This window comes from Asterias rubens, chromosome 16 (genome assembly GCF_902459465.1).
Source record: "Asterias rubens chromosome 16, eAstRub1.3, whole genome shotgun sequence".
In the NCBI taxonomy this organism is placed as follows: domain Eukaryota; kingdom Metazoa; phylum Echinodermata; class Asteroidea; order Forcipulatida; family Asteriidae; genus Asterias; species Asterias rubens.
In genome coordinates, this window is record NC_047077.1 from 3,557,105 (window position 1) to 3,575,916 (window position 18,812).

Genomic DNA, 18,812 nt, shown 5'->3' on the forward strand with positions numbered 1-18,812 from the left:
GAGCAAGTTCGAGTGTGCACAATGGTTAACTAAAGGTTGACCATTTTGACTTGAACCCAGGCTGGTTGACTACTGTCATCGACTATTTGAAATCAGCCTCGAGCCCATGGTTTCTTCACTGGTCGCAACAGCATGTTCCATTCTAACATGTGTTAAGCGCAGAGGGGAACCAATGGCACTACATGTATAGCGAAAAGGCGAAGGTTGACTAGACTTCCAAATGAGTGCGTCATTGCGCATGTACATTGCTGGTCAGTAGTCAATCACTGGTCGACTAAATGTGCACACTCGAACTTGCTCCAAGCCTGAGCTGGAGCCCAAGCCAAGGTTTGAGAAAGGCCCCATGCATATCACCAATGTTTTGAGAAATCGATGTTTGAAGTTGAACTAGTTTTAAAACTGCCATTTTGGATACTGTAAGTGTTTTTCTCAAAGCTTTTTTTTTTCAAAGTAAAGCTGACTTATTATACAAAACTGTCAATATTATTTAATCTTGCAAATGTTTTATGGAGATATTAAATCCTAAACTTATTTGCCACTTTGTGTAAAACAAGTGGCCGTCACTCAGTGACGCTCAAGGTGCTTTAACGTACAGTATTTCCTGCAAGGTATGTTGGACTACGTTTGAATTATGAGAACTACTCATTTTACATTATGTAATGGTTTACAAGGTGCTGTGGCGCAATATGCTGCCAATCAAACAAGGAACACCGGCGCAAACCCCTTCTCTTTTCACCCAGAAAAAGAAAAACAAGAGATATTACCATATGTTGTCTGCCGGCTGCAAAATTCACCACATCAGCCTTGACCACCGACTCTACATCTAGAGGTACGTAGAGCTCAAAGTTACACAGTGAAAGAAGCTCATGTTCCAGGCAAGATTTCTTGAGATACCAGGTGCAGGCTCCTAAAGCACTGACTGCTAACTCACTGGAGTCCTTGGCTGAGTGCCCAAGGGTATCCGCTGCAAGGAGAGAAACCAAACAAGTATAATAATAATAACAATATAGCATGCATATATCCGTTACTCAGTGACGCTCAAGGCGCTTTAACATACAGTATTTTCTGGCAAGTGTGGGACTATGTCTGAACTATGAGACCTACTCCTTTGACATAGCACCATGTAATGGTTTACAAGGTGCTGTGGCGCAATATGTTGCCAATCAGACCAGGAACACCGCAGCAATTGCACTGGGTTCTTTTACATGCGATACATAACACACTGGACCAACGGCTTCACGTCCCACCTGAAGAACGGATCATCATTGTTAAGTGTCTAGCGTAAGGACATAGGTGTCACGACTGGGACTCGAACCCACACTCTGCTGATCAGAAACACTGATGCTCTTAACCACTCAACCATGACACACCATAAACCTTGGCTGTTAGCTCCAATACATTACCTCAAAGGGTGATGCACTAACCCCATTACAATAACTCATTACTACTGTGACAGGACTGGAATCACAAAGGCAACAGCCCATGTTGCCCCTGCTCTTGGCCTTGGTGCCCCTGTTCTTGGCCTTGGTGCCCCGGGGGCCGATTTCACAAAGCAATAACATTCATCGCAAGACAAATTTTCAGTATCACCATAGAGATTTGTATTGTGACATCACACTTTACTTAGCAACTACGATTGATTTGAAGTTGCGATCAATTTGAGACCTTTGTGAAATCGGCCCCTGTTCTTGGCCTTGGTGCCCCTTTAAAAAGTTTGCCATAGACTGTAACATTTTCTATCAGAGGTGCCCTTGGCCTGATGCAGATTTTAGTAACAGTTGAGAAGTACAACAATTCAATGTTTTGCTGGCTCTTAAAAATTTACAATTTTGTCCCTTATGTGAAAACTAGGAACTAATTTGCCACCGACAGCCAAGGTAAGTTTATGCTCTAAAAACAAAAACATAATGTGCCTTTGCATTAAAGGGTTTAGGTACTTTTTGTACATGTAGGACAGAAAACACAAAGTCCACAGATTTACATTAAAACTTACACGGTTTGAAGTATTCCAGTACTGGAAATATGTTGTACATGCTAAAATAATTTTTGTGACATTGTTTTACTCATTTATCAAAAACTACAGCAACTCACCAAGAAATTTTGTAAGGGAAGCTTTCTATCATCATTATCTTCAAACCGTGTAAATTTTAATCTGTGGTCGTCCTACAAAAAGTACCCAAATCCTTTAACCCTTTGGTGCACAAATTAACATTTTCAAGCGTGTTTTTCTCAAAATATTTTAACACACCCTGTTGAACATCACACCAAACGAGCACTTAACAATCGCCCTAAAGAACCGAATGAGGGCGGTTTATATGGGGATTGTAGTTTTAAGTTATGGCTGTTTATAAAAGTCCAATTTTACTTGTTTTTGGTGGTCACCTTGTGCACCAAAGAGTTAAGTTGCAAAAAAAAACACTTCTTACCATCAGAGATCATGTTTTGAAGCACGGATGGCATTCCTCCTTTGTTCTCATCTTCCTTGCTCTTCTTCCCATCATCATCCTCAAAGTATCTGTTCTCTGATAGAATCTTAAGGGTCTTACTTGAATCCCAGAACTCCGTCCCCGGGACTAGAGGCTCCTTGATGACGGACAGGAGATTGTTGGACAAAATCTGCTGCGTCTTGGGAGAGAGTTTGCTTCGCTCAAACAGAACCTATCCGGAGAAATAACACCAAAAAAAGTAAGACATTCAGGGTTCTTCACATGCAGTTTTGAACGGGCGCCCAGACCATCAAAAATTCTAAAAAATACCAAATCCGCCCATTCAAAAATGTAGTGCCAAGATAAAATCATGTGATCGGACACAAAAATATTGAAAATTACTTACGATGAATTCAAACAACTACAAATCACACACTGAATTCTTTTTATCTATTACAGTGCCTTGCATCTGCTAGCCATTTAATTTAAAATTAAGTTGTTGTTCTAGTCAGTAAGACACTGCTCTAGAATTGAAAAGGTTGTGGGTTCGAATCCCACCCGAGTAATATGCCTGTTGTTTTTTATTTTCACAGAACCCGGGATAGTACTGAGTATACAGTGCTAACACACATCGGTGTATGGGTAAACCCAAAATTAATATTCTTTATCCCCCGATTCAAATTTAACATCTCTTAAATCATTGCAGTACCCGCTGCTTAATCATAAGATTCGAACTGCCTCTAGCTACCGCGCAATTTTGTTAGTCTAGTTGGTAAGACACTGCTCTAGAATTGCAAAGGTCGTGGGTTTGAATCCCAACCAAGTAATAATAACTGGTCTTTACCTGAGCTGGATTGTAGTGAGCAATCAGTGTTCGGAAGCGTGAGCAGTGGCGGTCATCTGTAAACTGTCCCAACTATAAACAAAGCAAAATACCAAGCCAATAAATCTCAAAATCCAAATGCATTGCTAAGGGTTAAGGACAGTTCCCTAGTTTAGAGAAAATGTTCCTGTTTAAAGATTGATCTTCCAGGGGTCAATTTAACAAAGATAGTCCCATGTTAAGGGCGCGTTCAGTTCGCTTCTCTGGGTGAACCCCTGTCTGCCCCCGGTACGTTCGAATAGCTTTGACGTCAGCCCCAAGTGCTCTACTTGTGCAACGGGTCACTTTTGGCTGGCCCGAGGTTCATGGACGTCACCACGAGAGGGTTAGTGATTGTTGATTAGCTCTTGTCAGGGGCTCAACCGAATGAGCACGCAAGTCCTAAGTTAGGCACTCGAGAAAAGATTAGTCTTAACTTCTTGTGAAATCCACGCCAGGATTTGTATTTATATATTTGTTTTAATGGGAGGATTGATTGCTAAAGTAAGCTTTGGTAATTGGGATTGCCTGTATTTGCCTGCATGTGGAAAGACATCTTTAGCACAGCGAGTGGGATGTACTTAATGAATATTTTTAATTACTTTTTTTCGGCGTTGTGAATAAATTATGTGTAACCTAAGAGAAATCAAATAAATGTTGTTTTGGCAGAATCTGAAATAAATAAATCTTAAATCCTATCATTGTTCGAGTCTTACATGAAATTTTCCGATTGATGTATCGACGAAGCAGACTCCGTAAAGTCTCTCCCCTTCAGTGGTATCATCAGACACTTTCTCCTTAACAGCCAACAGGTAGCTATGCTGAGCCTCACATGTATCGCCATCTATAAAACTATACGTCCTTGTACCTAAATAATAATAATAATAATATTAATAATAAGAGCAACTATAAATATGAATAGTAAACTTGCGGGTACAACCATGGGTAAAAAATCTTTTGAAGCAGTGGTGGCTCTGAAAAGAGCCGGTTTGGTCTTGACGTTTCAAACAGTATACTCTGCTCGTCTTCAGAGTATACTGTTCGAAACAGAATAGACTGTTCGAAACGTCGAGACCAAACCAACTCTTTTCAGAGCCACCACTCCTTCAAAAGAGTTTTTACCCATGGTTGTACCCGCAAGTTTACTATACTATTAATATTTATAGTTGCTCTTATTCTCCACACCATGCAAAGCTTCAAACACCATTTATTAATAATAAGCATTAACATATAGCGCCATCTGTCTAAAAAACTATACGTCCTTGTACCTGGATACAATCATATGAAGTTTTAGTTTGATTAGACTTTCCACTGGCACAACAATATAAATATACAAATCGATACATAAAGAAACAATGGATCAAAATAGCTTTAAAATACCAAGCCAGTGAGTGGCGAGGAGGAACAGGTGACCAGCACCTCTACAAAGCCGTCCTGCCACAAAGGATGTCCCCTGAAACCCACCCCACAGTTACAAACCACCCATCCCACTGTAAAACCCCCCCCCCCAAAAAAAAGAAGGCGGGATTGACAGATACAGACAACAACAAAGTCAAATTTTACAGATTCCCTGCCCTTTCATCAGTGTGCTGTTGTTCTTGGTTTTATGAAAAACAATTACATTTAAAGGCACTGGACACTATTGGTAATTGTCAAAGACCAGTCTTCTCACTTGGTGTATCTTGTCAAAAGTTGCCAAATGTGATGTAATCAACCAAAATTAGTTGTTTGGTCGACCCAGAATATTTGTTTGTACTTTTGAAAAGAGTCTTATCTATGTTTTAATACTATAACAACCCCATGATAACACCACCACCTATGGTTCAAAAGTAGAAATACACAAAAATGGGAGAGAATAAAACTGAAAACATGGTAACTCGCAAGCCTGAGAAAACCTTAAAGGAACACGTTGCCTTGGATCGGATGAGTTGGTCTATAAAAAGCGTTGGAAACCGTTTGTTATGAAATGCATATGGTTAGAAAGATGCTTTAAAAGTAGAATATAATAATCCACACAAGTATCACTCAAAATTGCACTGTTTTCATTTTACATCGCAAACTAACACGGTCGGCCATTTATGGGAGTCAAAAATTTGACTCCCATAAATGGCCGACCGTGTTAGTCGACAAGGTAAAACGAAAACCACGCATATTTGTGTAGATCATTGTATTCTACTTTTACAACATCTTTCTACCCATATGTATTTTATACCAAACGGTTACAGAATGCTTTTCAAAGTGTTCCTTTAATAGTTAAGGGTGCTTGCACCAGAAACACCAGGGTGCACCAGAAGTATCAGGTTAAACCTGTGTGTGGGTTCTCTTACAAACACTTTCAACTCTTGTAAACTTACCTTTTGTGGAAATCCGACAAATTTCTCGTTTCACAACTTTGTCGTACTTTGTTGCCATCTTGGACACTGTGGAGGAAAAAACAGAAAAAAACATGAGCAAGCAATTAACCATTATTTTGTTAGTTTTTTATACAAGTTCGCCCCAAACAAGGCTAAAAGCCACTCTTGGTATGGGGCTACAAGAAGAAGAATTATTTAATGAGAAAAGAATTCAGGGGAGCTGAAGGTAGGAATTGATAAACAATGTTTGATTGTAGGATAGAGGGAAACATGCACCAGGCAGGGAGTTCCAAAGTACGTGGAATAAAGCTGTTGGAATGGCTCATTGTTCTACATCTCAGCAAATCAAAAAAAATGTTTAAAATTATTTTTAGCAATGACATCAGTTGACCAATAAGAGTTTCTGATTCAATGCAGTCTATCCAATCACATGCTTACTTTTCTTGCAACGTTCCTGCACCATGTCGGGTGTTTCTGTCTGCTCAACCCTGGCTACTCGATAACCTTTCTGTATCAGTGTATCACTATAGCGACCATAAGCAATCTCAGGGAAACCTGAGTGGGCATTTTCACCCTGTAATCATAGAAAAATAATGTAAGACAAAGTTAAAGGCAGTGGACACTATTGGTAATTACTCAAAATAATTGTTAGCATAAAAACTTACTTGGTAATAAGCAATGGAGAGCTGTTGATAGTATGACACATTGTGAGAAACGGCACCCTCTGAAGTAATATAGTTTTTGAGAAAGAGGTTATTTTCCATGAATTTGATTTTGAGACCTTTGAATTAGCTTTTGAGGTCCCGAAATCAACTATCTGAACGCACAGAACTTCAAGTGACAAGGGTGTTTTTTCTTTCATAGTTATCTCCCAACTTCAACAACCAATTGAGCTAAAACTTTCACTTGTTATTTGATGCATATGTTGTGATACACCAAGTGAGAAGACTGGTCTTTGACAATTACCAATAGTGTCCAGTGTCTTTAACCAAAAAGGCATTTCATTTATGAATGGGAATAAAAGAATAGTGACTCGTTCTTAAACTGCAATTCAAAACCTTGCAGGATCGTGGCCAAGCTGGTTTTAAACGCCCGTTTAAGAACTCATCGCTACCCTTTTATTCCCTTAATTAAACATAAATAATTTTGTTGACCCCCTTGCCCTTGGTGGACTTTTCCCACCACTGGTCTAGCTACAACCCTGCCTGTGAGTTATAAGAAATATGTCGCCTTCAAGATAAGATACACTGTTTATTAAAGTCTGATATAATTACCTTCATGTAAATCAGACCAAGTTCTTTGACACCAACTTCTGCATCCATGTGGTAGAACTCATAAAACTTCCCCATCTGCAGAAAGAGAGAGATTTCAAAGTTTAGGCAATGGTAATAACATAACCACAATTTGTATAAATTACCTTAACTTCAAAACAAGTCTCTAACATGCATTCTTTATTTTGATTAAAGTATATCCTGGATAGTTGCAGTTGTTTGAAGCATATTTAACACAAACGCCATAGACCTTAAGCATTGACGTCATCCAGCCGCCATCTTAGAGGAAAGATGGTGACGAAACAATCAAAACGCACAGATTTGTATGAGCGGCGCACAGGATTGGCAAATGAACAACCTCCTTTTGACCTCTAGGTGAGGGCGCTCTACTGAAATGACGTCATATGCATAAGGTCTATACGGATCCATATCTTGTTGTCTTTACTTTACCTTAAAGAAGAGAACAGTATCGAAGAAGCGTGATTTCATTGCCCACCATTGCCGCATTGCCTGTAAGAAATGACAACAGAGCATTGTTTAAACGGACGTTTAAGAACGAGTCACTACTCTTTTATTCCCATTCATAAATGCCCTTTTGTTAAAAAACGTTTAAAAAATACAATTACAGACACTTTGACAGTTGAAAATTCGAGGTTTGAAATATTTTTTTAAAAAACTTTGTGAAGAGTCTGTTGCGCGTGGGTTGTGTGTACGCGCGCTTAGAAATAGAGTATGCACATGCGCTTAGAAGTAGATTACGCGCTGTTACTAACAGCTATGAATTGCGTTCCGCGTGATAATCTTGTGCGCCTGACACGCGGAAGCCAGCCGGTTATAAAGACTGTCATTATCAACCGTTTAAACACCCCAACGTGACGCGCTCTCCACCAATAGGAGTAGCGAAACTGTGTGGGGTATTTATGAATGTATTATTTGGTATATGTATATATTATTGCCTGTTTTACAACGTTACTGTGGATACAATAAACCTTAAACCTTATTTCAGACGTTTTTTTGTGGTTGAGGCACAAGTCCCATAGATGGGTTGCAATACGCGTCATTGACCGCCATCTTTGATGTATTTTACACGTGAAGAGTGCACAAGAGTCCCGCGCAGCACGTACACGCGTGTACTTTTCACGTGTAAAATACATAAATAACGCGTAGTGTAATCCATCTATTGGCTGCAACATCCCGCACTCCATTTTTTACTTACTGGTGTAGTCTTTTCCTGGAAAGACTTGGGCACAAACAAAGTCCTTGGATCATAATCAGGATGAGATTGTGGATTTCCTTTAAGATCCCTGAAATTCAAGTTACAAGAAATATGCATTGACATAAGATTTTGTTGTTGTTGCTGGGACACCTTTCAACGGGTGGGATTCGAACCTTTGACCCTGAAACAGATTGTCACAAATTGTCTAAAGTTGCAAAAAATTTTCACTTTTTCACAAAACATCCTTTATTGTTCGGAATTAAATAGTAATGACTCGTTCTTCAACAGTCGTTTCAAACCTTGCAGGATCGTAGCCACAACCCTGCAGGTTTTCAACGGCCACTTAAGAACTCGTCAAGAACTCTAAATAGTTCATCTCTTTATACCCAATTGCTAACTCACCTTCGATGGCCGTCTTTTAGCCATTCATATCGTTGATGTGGATATCGAGTTTCATCTGAATCAAGAGGAGTGCTAGGACTTGGGCTCGACTGCAAATGGCAAACAAAAATACTTCATATCATTATCTGAATTATCTGAAATATCTTTGTTAATAAAAGACACTTGACACTATTAGTAATTGTCAAAGAGCAGTCTTCTCACTTGGTGTATCTCAACATATGCACAAAATAACAAACCTGTGAAAATTTGGGCTCAATTGGTCGTCGAAGTTGCGAGATAATAATGAACGAAAAAACACCCTTGTCGCACAAATTTTTGTGCTTTCAGATGCTTGATTTCGGGATCTCAAAATGTAATTCTGAGGTCTTGAAATCAAATTCGTGGAAAATTAATTCTTTCTCAAAAACTACATTACTTCAGAGGGAGCCGTTTCTCACAATGTTTTCTATTATCAACAGTTCCCCATTGCTCGTTACCAAGTTTTGAGTAATTACCAATAGTGTCCACTGCTTTTAAAAGACTATTAATGAAAACGATGGAGAGGTAACAGAATATAAATGGTCCAATTGTGATCAGTTGGGTATAAACACAAAGTATTAAACTAGAAAACAATTTAGTTAAGGTATTTGTTCACCCCCTTCACAGTCCACAAGGATGTAGGCAAGGGTATCATCCACTAGGAGCCAGGCTGGTATAGCATAATGCACCACCTTCCCAGCTTTTTAAAAGCAATTATGGTTAAGTGCCTCGCTCAAGGGCACAAGTGTCATGACCGGGGTTCAAACCCACACTCTGCTGCTGACAACAACAGTGATTGGGTCCAGTAACTAGACTACTCAGCCACCAAAACACCAAAGCAGGATCACTTGAAAAATTAGGAAAAGGTGATGCCAATACATTTAAAGTTAAGGTAAGCAAAACAAATTTGGGAGTTTTAATGAGCCTTACACACAAAATGATTGACACGATTGGAATAGGGCGTCCTCTCATGGTCAAAAGAAAATTAATTGGCTAGTCCTAGTGTAGACTGGGCCCCTGCCTTTATCGGCAAGGATAAAGACACAGGTCCCTGCTACTCAGATCCAGTGATTCCATTGTGACACAATGATATCATTGGATAAACGTGCAGTGACATGAGCTTTCCATTATGCGCAAACAGTACACTCCTATCACGTCCGTAATAGAATTTGGCTGCGTATCTCCATTTGAAATGAATGTAGGTCAAAGGTGCATGTACACGCAGGTCTCTGGTGTTATTCAAGAGCCTCGAAGTGTGACGTCAGATATTCAGGCTAGTCCTAGTGCAGTTTCATAGGTTCATCTTTGTCTTAATGTTGAGATGGATGTGGGAGGCATCAATATATACATTTGATTTTGCTGGGGTGGGGGTAGGTCCATAAAAACAGAACCCGGAGAATCGTTGAGCTCGACCGCCCTCTGTGTCGTCTGTGGACGCGGCATATGGATACCACGTGACATGCGTGTATGACAAAATTATCACCATGTGACAAGCGTGTATGGCAAAATGGCAACACCCATAGACTGTTGATTTGATGCTTGGGAACAGTTACAATTGCTAATTTTGCCATACACGCATACAAAAAATGGCGTACGCGCCATAAAATGGTCTCACAACAAAATCACACGCACATTGACGCACTCAGCGTTCTCCGGGCTCTATTTCTATGGGTAGGTCAACACTATTTCTAAGACTACATTATCACTAACCTCTGGTGTTTGGAAACTTGTAAGTCTGGATTTTGTCTTGGCGCTCATGGTTGGTGTAAGAAACGTCTTTTTGGGTTGGGGCGTCACTGGCGCGACCATCTTCGGTTCAGATGCAACCATCTTAGGGTCATGCGCGACCATCTTAGGTTTAGGTGGGTCAGGGGTCATGACACTGAAAACAGGTCTAGTGACCTTATTTCCTGATGTGACAGAGGTCCGAGAGCTGGATCCTCGCTTCCTCTTTCGAGATTTCTAAAGTAAGGAAAATAATAAACTTTTAACATTCAGAGAAAGTACTAACTAGTTTTTGCCACTATTTCGCAGGATTGAATGCATTTTGATGATGCAAACCATGAAACTGTAGGTCCCTACAAGTTTCAGCCTTCCAAATTTGGCATTCCATTTATTTATTTAAGCAAAAAGCACACAATAAATTGATTTAAAAAAAAACTTTAAAAAAACCCAGAACAGAACATGACAGGAGGGCAACTAGATGAGCAAAAAAAGGAATGAATTGAAGAGGAGCATGCAGGCATGGGGAGTAAATCAACTGAGGGAAACAACTGGACAGACCAACAAGGAACAACTTATGTGGGTCAGGAACATAGACTAGAAGTTAAGAGATACACCGCAAGGAATGAAAACAAACTTTCTTTGTACCTACACCCCAAGGAATAAAAAAACAACTTTCTTTGTACCTGAGGTGTCCCGCTCTCAGACATTAAAGAAGCTTCTGAGGTTTCATTCTCATCAACACCTGAGCTATCACTGTCTGACGAGCCTGAGTCTCCTACATGAGGTTTGTACTCATCACCTTCACACCAACAGACAACAAGATACACAAGATTAGATCATGGAGGAAGGAAGAGAAGGAGCTCCAACGAAGGGACTTCAAAAGTCGAACCCGTCGAACCCGTGGTACCGCGGTTGTTTTAATTTTATGCAAATTTCATAACTACCTGGGAAACAATAGTTAGTTTTCCTCAACTTAATCAACTCCTGATGCTTTGCCGCCTTACAATGGTCGGTGAGAGCCACTTGTTCCTGCTTGCCGTCTTGCACATCACACAATATGCCATTCCTGGCTTGTCCACTTTCCGGACGGTTTCAGAGAGCAGTTTACCGTCTACGTCTTATTTTTCCAACCAGAACCACTTCCAGGTATTTTTTACTCCTTTATCTATGGCTTTAATTTGGCCAGGTACCACTCGGTCCCGCTCTAAAATATCATTTCTTTTGGATGTCATTTTGACGGACGTTTGAAGATGCGACTGTTTCGTAGCGCAATGATATAGGCCGTGTCCGAAACGGCGACTTCGGCTACAGCTACGGCTAGATCGCGCGCGTCTGCCTATTCTTCAACACTGGTAGACGCGCTGATCTAGACGTAGCTGTAGCCGAAGTCGTCGTTTCGGACACGGCCTAAGACTCGCATACAGCAGCAGTATACATGTACGTTTGGTAACTAACTCACACACACACAGTACATGTACAAAACGTGTATACTATTGCAAAATAGCGGGACCAGACGAAGACATGACCTTAGACTCATTTCAAGGCTGTATAATAACTTGGTTTAGCACACAACTCGCCTGCGCCACGGGGTTCGTTACACTGTTCCAGATTTTTCGACCGTACACACGGCTATAAATGACCACACGCAGTGTGTAAACGTTTGCATTGCTTGCTGTGAGCTTTAGATTGGCCATGCAGTAGAATGGATTGCGTGCCGCGGCAGAGGCCAGACCATGCGTTACGATGCATTGTTGTAAATTGTCTTAAGATCGCGCTAACCGCGGAATGTTTTTCTTAGCGCTAATCAGTTTTTTAAAAACGCGGAATTCCGCGGAAACGCGGAAGAGTTGCATGCCTGGGTAATAGTGCTATCCGGGCTATGTTCCATTGGGGTTCTTAAAAAATTGTGATTTTTGACCGTACTGTCAATGAGTAAACGTGAATTGTTTACCTTGGCACTGTCGCTGACTGTACGAGAACTCAAAACTAAACTTGCAGCAATAATTGAAACAAAGAATGACTAGAAACTTACCTGAGCTCTCGTCATCATCCGATGACTCAATGATACGTCTCCTCTTACGTGACGCTGTCGAGAGAGGTGTCTGTCTCGTGGATGCTCGAAGCATCTTCTTGGATTTCTCCCTTATCTCTTCCTCTTCTTCCTCCATGTCATCCTCATCGCTGGAGCTTGACTTATCTGCACTGCTTCCTATAGTAGCAGAAACAAAAGTAATATCAAAACTTATATAGCACCTTAAAGGCAGTGGACACTATTGGTAATTACTCAAAGTAATTGTTAGCATAAAAACTTACTTGCATACAGGTAATGGGGAGATGTTAATAGCATAAAACATTATGAGAATCGGCTTCCTCTGAAGTAACCTAGTTTTCGAGAAAGAAGTAATTTTCCACGAATTTGATTTTGAGATCTCAGAATTAGATTTTGAGGTCTCGAAATCAAGCATCTTAGAGCAGCCAACATCTTTTTGGGACAAGGGTGTTTTTTCTTTCATTATTTTCTCGCAACTTCGACGACCAATCAAGCTCAAATTTTCACAGGTTTGTTTAATTGTATGCATATGTTGAGATACACCAAGTGAGAAGACTGATCTTTGACAATTACCAATAGTATCCGGTGCCTTTAGTCATCTTGTAAAAGGAGTACATCTCATCATTTAAATGTAGTCCCACATACCTTGCAGGAAATGCTATTGTTACAGCACCAGGAGCATCACTGAGTGAAGGTTATGCACCGTATATAAGAAGCCACTATTATTATCATCACATTGACATGCTTTAGGGCGCTGAACATGGCACTAGTCCAAAACTAAGCACTGTACAATACACCTTATGCATTGACGTCATCCAGCCGCCATCTTAGAGGAAAAACGGTAACAAAACAATTGAGACGCACATATTTGTACGCGCGGCGCACAGTATTGGCCAATGAACAACCTCCTTTTGACCTCTAGGTGAGGGCGCCCTACTGAAATGACGTCATTTGCATAAGGTCTATTGACACTATTTATAGGGCTATCATAGCTGCTAGATCTATTTTTTCTCCCATGTGAGGCAATCACAGAATATTGTTACGTGCTCTTCATCAATGGATTCTTCATATCAACATTCTCTGACCTTGGCTTAACACAGATTGTAGACTTTCCCACCAAGGCCCAATTTCATAGCCCTGCTTAAAGGTTAGCAAATTCTTGTGCTTACTGTAGCAGAAACATTTGCTAAGGTGCAAGCGTATTTCACAGGTTAGCAGAAAAATTGGGTGGCCATATTGCGTGTTTACCATGGATTTGCATTGCGACACTTATTTTTGTGCGGTAAGCACTGGAAGGTTAGCCAGAGATGCCAACATTGTATTTTAAAAAAGAGTAGCATCTCCCAAATGTTAAGGGCGAGCGCAGCTTGGGCTCCCTATACCGATCTTTCTTTTACTCTCTACAATGCTAATTAGCTCATTTTCAGGCATTGTTGTGAAATAACAATTACCTGTATGCATCAACAGAACAGCTACAAATGTTTATAATGGCCAGTGAAAAGAAACTTGAAAAAAAAAAACTGATTTCCCTCATCTTCTGACTATGTTTCAAAAATAAATGTAACATAAAAAAGGGTGGCCTTACTTAAATGTAACATAAAAAAGGGTGGCCTTACTTAAATGTTTTTGTTTTAATGATCAGAAATGCAACAACAAGCTATTGGGAGAGAGAAAAAAAAAAAAAAAAAAAAAAAAAAAGTGTCCGGATTTTGGGCAAAAAATACGTGTCCGTATTTTGGGCATTGTCTGGACATCGGCGCTACAATTACTGGTAGGAAAACATGAAAAACTGTCTAGCTTAGACCTCGCAGGCCACTCAGTTGAAGGTATTTTTGTTCAGAAGGTCTCCTTTTTTTGTCGCCATTATTTCGTACTTTTTTTGCCAAGCTTCGATGAAGTACATGTACAGACAGCGTGGGCACAATAATAGTGGATACGTGAGGAATGAGGTTACTGTGACACGTTAGCTCACACACAACCTCATTCCCCACGCACGTGTGCACTATTCCCCATCGTGTAATAGAGATCAATGGGTACGATCTTGCAGCAATCACTAGCGTAAAAAATGCACACTCAGCCGGCCAGCCAGCGGGGGAGGGCACGCAACAATCATTACGTCGAGACACGTACATTCTTCGAGTGAATTCGCCGCTATTATTCAACACTGCGTTCTAAAATAAAAAGTGTGTTTTTCTTTTCTGTTACAATTGTTTTGATATTTTTCTTAATTTGTATTTCCACTTAATAGTTCATTCGTTGTTTGCATGTATTGTACGATTTAATAAAATTATATTGGGCGGCTTGTTTAGCGTGTTTTATTGAGTATTATCGTAGCGTCGTAGTCACGGCTCGAAATCGTATTTGCTACGCCCAAATCGTGTATGTTGGTATCTCTGGGTTAGCATGCCTTTTTGTGTGCTTACGGCTAGCAGCGCTATGAAATGGAAATCGCACAGTAAGCACAAAATTGGCTGCTAAGCAGAGAGGACCTTGGACTTATTTATCATTAACATATCATCCTTCATCTCTAAATTACCAGAGTCCAATTTCATAAAGCTGGCAATTAGGCGAGTTGGGGATTTACAGATAATCAAATTTTGTCTATCTGTGTTATTGGGACGAAACAGACTTGCACAGGGATAGGGTTTATTACCATTAACTTTCATTTCTTGCTCCTCCTGCTCTTCATCTGATTGGGTGCACATGATAAGTTGTAGCCTGTCCTCTACACTCAGATCAAGTGCACCTTTTGCTTCCTTTACTGCTTGGCAGACATCAAGTTTCTGGGTATGAAACTTGCCTCCACGCTCAGAATCTTTCAGTTTGAGCGTCTCCACATATCTAGGGAAGAAACGTTTTGAGCAAGGATACAATGCTAGTTAATTTTTTCAAGAAACATACAAAATCATAAGTATTCCACACTAATGTTAAATTAGAAGCCAAGTACCGAGTTCACAGACAAAGGTGTCAAATTTTACTAATGCTCGCGTACATCCAAATTGTATGTTTACCCGCAACTCACTACACTACTAGTGCAGTTTGGCGCGTCAACGACACAGTGATTATGTAGGTGGTGGGGCATGTTTGTCTGTCAGTTGGGTATTTTAAGCAAAAGTGACGCCATAAAAGTGCAAGTGTTATTGCATTACAGTTAACTTATCTCTACTCATATATGAGATTGGCCCACTACAAGGCATTTTTTAAATCTGCATTTTTTTTGCAGTAGCCCTTTGGATATTATACTCACTTCTCAAAAATCCAAGATCTACTGTGGGACTCATCAAAAAACTGTACATGAACTTGACGTTTCTTTCCTTGCTTGATGTGAGTGTTAAGAGTTGGGTGGTTACACACCAAACTAGGCCACCATGGGTAGCCTTCTAGCTTTGCCCAGACGACATCTCCAACTTTGAAGGCACAATCTGTAATTAATACACAATACATGTCAATTCTGTGACAAAAGAACAGTTTTGTTTTTGTTTTTTTATGCAAGTCGCCAGAGACACACTAGGCCGGAAGGCCACTTCAAGGTGTGGGCTACAATTATTTTTTTTCCAGAGGCCGTTGCTACCTACTCCTAGGGCTGAAACAGGATTACCCCTTTTACAGTCCGTATGAATGTAGGCTTGGGTATCAAAATATTGCCAATACGCTGGGCTTACTGGGCAGAGGGGAGTCCCTCTCAACCCTTGATCTTGATATTTTGTCTGCACAAATCGCCTCAGATGTGGCTGTTGCTGACATGCAATCCCTTTTTCATCCCCAAGATTAATAAGAATGTTATTCTTGTATTATTAATATATTATAATAACCCTTAATTGCTTTGGTGCACAGATTTTTTTTTTTTTTTAAGCAAAAAAAGAACATGTTCAACCTCGTTTTTCTTAATTTTTTTTAATAGCACCCCCTGTTGAACATCACACCAAACGAAAGAACAATATCACTCTAAACAATGGAATGAACGATGCCTTGACAATTGAGAAAAACCAGTCAGGTGGGAATCGTGATACAACTTCACATCTTTTCAAAAATGTCCGAACGCTTATTATTTGTTTAATAAAATTATAACTACACACTAACTACAGGCAGCTTAACATAATTTCAAATTAAATATGCCCTAGCCATTCATTAGGTCCTTTCTCTTTGCCCTAACACATGCTTGCTAACTTTTAAACGTTGTCCCTACTAAAATAAAGTTAATAAATGAAAAACTTTCATTCATGGGCTCTTAATTTGAAATGGAGTAATGATCACGTCAAACACATATGATGTATAATGATGGAGTACAGTACACAGGCTCTTATTGTTATTCAGATCTCGGTTTAAAACACACATTCAATAAATGACAAACTATAAAACACTGACAACAAGTTCACAAGACTAGAACGAACGTGACACACCGTCTGCGCCGTTCCCCTTCACTGACTGATCCGGTCCCTTCGCTGCCTCTTTTGGCGACTTGGATTTCTCATTTCCAACATCGTCAGCTGTCAATGGTGAGGTCGACTTCCTGGCTACAGCTGGACTCTTTGAAAAGTAGGAAAACAGGGTGTTTTTCGGCATTGTCTGGGATTTTAGTTAAAATACCGTCACAAAAAGATACACTCAACATGTGTGGGATGGGAGAGTGTTGACAAGCTTTCGCGGGAAATTTAGTTCAGACTGGTCGCTACAATCAGGGGATAGACGTTTCGTTCTTGAAGAACAGTAGGAACTAGACAATTAAACTGGCTATAAGTCGACTAAGCACTCCCCGATTGGTAACGTAAAGCTTGCATACATGTAGCCTTTAGTCAAGGCGCATGCAGCGGCGGCACCCCAGATATCACGCACGAAAAAAGACCAGCTGGTGTTTTTTCGTGCGTGATATCTGGGGTCGTGCTTGATATGACATCTGGGGTGCTGCGTGCGCCTTGACTAAAGGCTAGCATGCATGCGGCGTGCACCCATGCGCGCACACGCAACGATCATAAAAAAAAGTTCCGAAGGGTCAAAGGGTCAATCAATAATAACAAGGATTGACTCTTTAAATCAGGAAATAATCATTGATCATATATAGGTTATTAGTGCTGTAATCTTCACTTATGAAGCAGCACTAAAGGAACTTGAACTTGAAGGATATTTTCATCCATAAAATAGAGGGACCTGCGGTTGCAGAGGACATAATTAGCTGCTGCCGGGGTCCATTTAGTTGCGATAACGTACCCCATTTGGGTGAGGGTTACGTTATCTAGGGTCCATTGTATTGGTCCGGCTTCACTGGGGACTTTGTTTTTTGTCTTTCCCAAGTTGTCTTCAAGCCTCATAAACAGTTCATTAGTTCAAGTTTTGTTGTGCTTCGAAGTCTTTAACGGGATGGATCTGGGGTCATCTGCACCCTTGCATTTCTGACCTCCTCCCTCGGGAGGGCATTTTCCTGAAAACCTCTTTCATTATCACACATTTACTGATGCAACGAATAGGTGCCAATTGCCCCCCTCCCCCTAACATTTAATTTGCATCAGCAAGTAGTTGTCACGACTCGACTAAGCATCCAATAGTTGCAACTTAGACACTAGTTGCACTAGTCGCCTAGGCTCAGTGAAAAAGTCTATGGTACCAAACACACTGCAATGTTGTTGCATCCAACATATTGATATTGTCACAGTGAGCTCTAGTTGGAACTGATTTGGTACTGTTTTCTTTTGCGACAATACTATGGGGTCACAATCAATGGTAAAACAATGATTCAATAATCTGACCTCACAAGTTGCTTTTACATGAGTTAACGTAATGGCTTCCCAGACACATGAAAACAACAAAATAGTTATGTCAATATCAAGCATCAGAGTTTAGTTTTAATTCACTTAAAAGATACATGTACATTATTATGCGCTGTATAAATTTCATTGTTATTTTTATTTGAACTTCATTGGTCATCAAAGTTGCGAGATAATAATGGAAGAAAAAACACCCTTGTCACACGAAGTTGTGTGCTTTCGGATGCTTGATTTCGGGACCTCACAATCTAATTCCGAGGTCTCTAAATCAAATCAGTGGAAAATAACACTTGGTTTCAGCATATTTCGTATCTACAATTGAGTTTTGTCATTGCCTCTATTAAAGAGATTAGACATCCGACCAGCTGCCCTTCATAAAATGGTTGATGAAGCACTTCAGACAAAACCAAAATGTTAGGTGCAGCTGTGGAAAGGTCATGAAAACACCATATTCAGTTGAAAACCACCTAAAATGAAATCATAAACCCCAAGGTCCAAAAGCGAGTATTTTCACCCTCTATTTGTAGACAGTTGTAGTATGTGCTATATTGTACTAGATATTCATAAACAATTTTGTTTATTTCTTCCCACAACAGGGGCCAATTTCAGCTGCTTGAGCGCAAAATTTGCTCAAGCACAAAAACAGCTTGCTTATTTTACACATATTACTGGCCAAAATGTCATGCCATATACCCTGCTTGTGACTGGTTCTTAAGCGACTCTATGAAA

General features: G+C 40.2%; 1 protein-coding gene across 1 annotated transcript in view; it reads right to left on the bottom strand.

Moving 5' to 3' along the window:
* LOC117301149 (DNA mismatch repair protein Msh6-like) overlaps positions 1–16,960 on the bottom strand; it is a 29,451-nt gene extending 12,491 nt beyond the window's left edge. Inside the window, exons 1-16 of the mRNA XM_033785044.1 lie at positions 16,725–16,960; positions 15,572–15,746; positions 14,978–15,165; positions 12,307–12,483; positions 10,958–11,073; positions 10,260–10,511; positions 8,532–8,620; positions 8,130–8,217; positions 7,364–7,423; positions 6,917–6,991; positions 6,081–6,216; positions 5,643–5,708; positions 4,005–4,156; positions 3,271–3,342; positions 2,427–2,658; positions 765–964 (exon numbers count right to left, since the gene is read on the bottom strand). Coding sequence (XP_033640935.1) covers positions 765–964; positions 2,427–2,658; positions 3,271–3,342; positions 4,005–4,156; positions 5,643–5,708; positions 6,081–6,216; positions 6,917–6,991; positions 7,364–7,423; positions 8,130–8,217; positions 8,532–8,620; positions 10,260–10,511; positions 10,958–11,073; positions 12,307–12,483; positions 14,978–15,165; positions 15,572–15,746; positions 16,725–16,887 — 2,241 coding nt within the window. The 5' untranslated portion in view covers positions 16,888–16,960. The remainder of the gene's footprint in view (positions 1–764; positions 965–2,426; positions 2,659–3,270; positions 3,343–4,004; positions 4,157–5,642; positions 5,709–6,080; positions 6,217–6,916; positions 6,992–7,363; positions 7,424–8,129; positions 8,218–8,531; positions 8,621–10,259; positions 10,512–10,957; positions 11,074–12,306; positions 12,484–14,977; positions 15,166–15,571; positions 15,747–16,724) is intronic.
* Between the last annotated feature and the right edge of the window lie 1,852 nt (positions 16,961–18,812).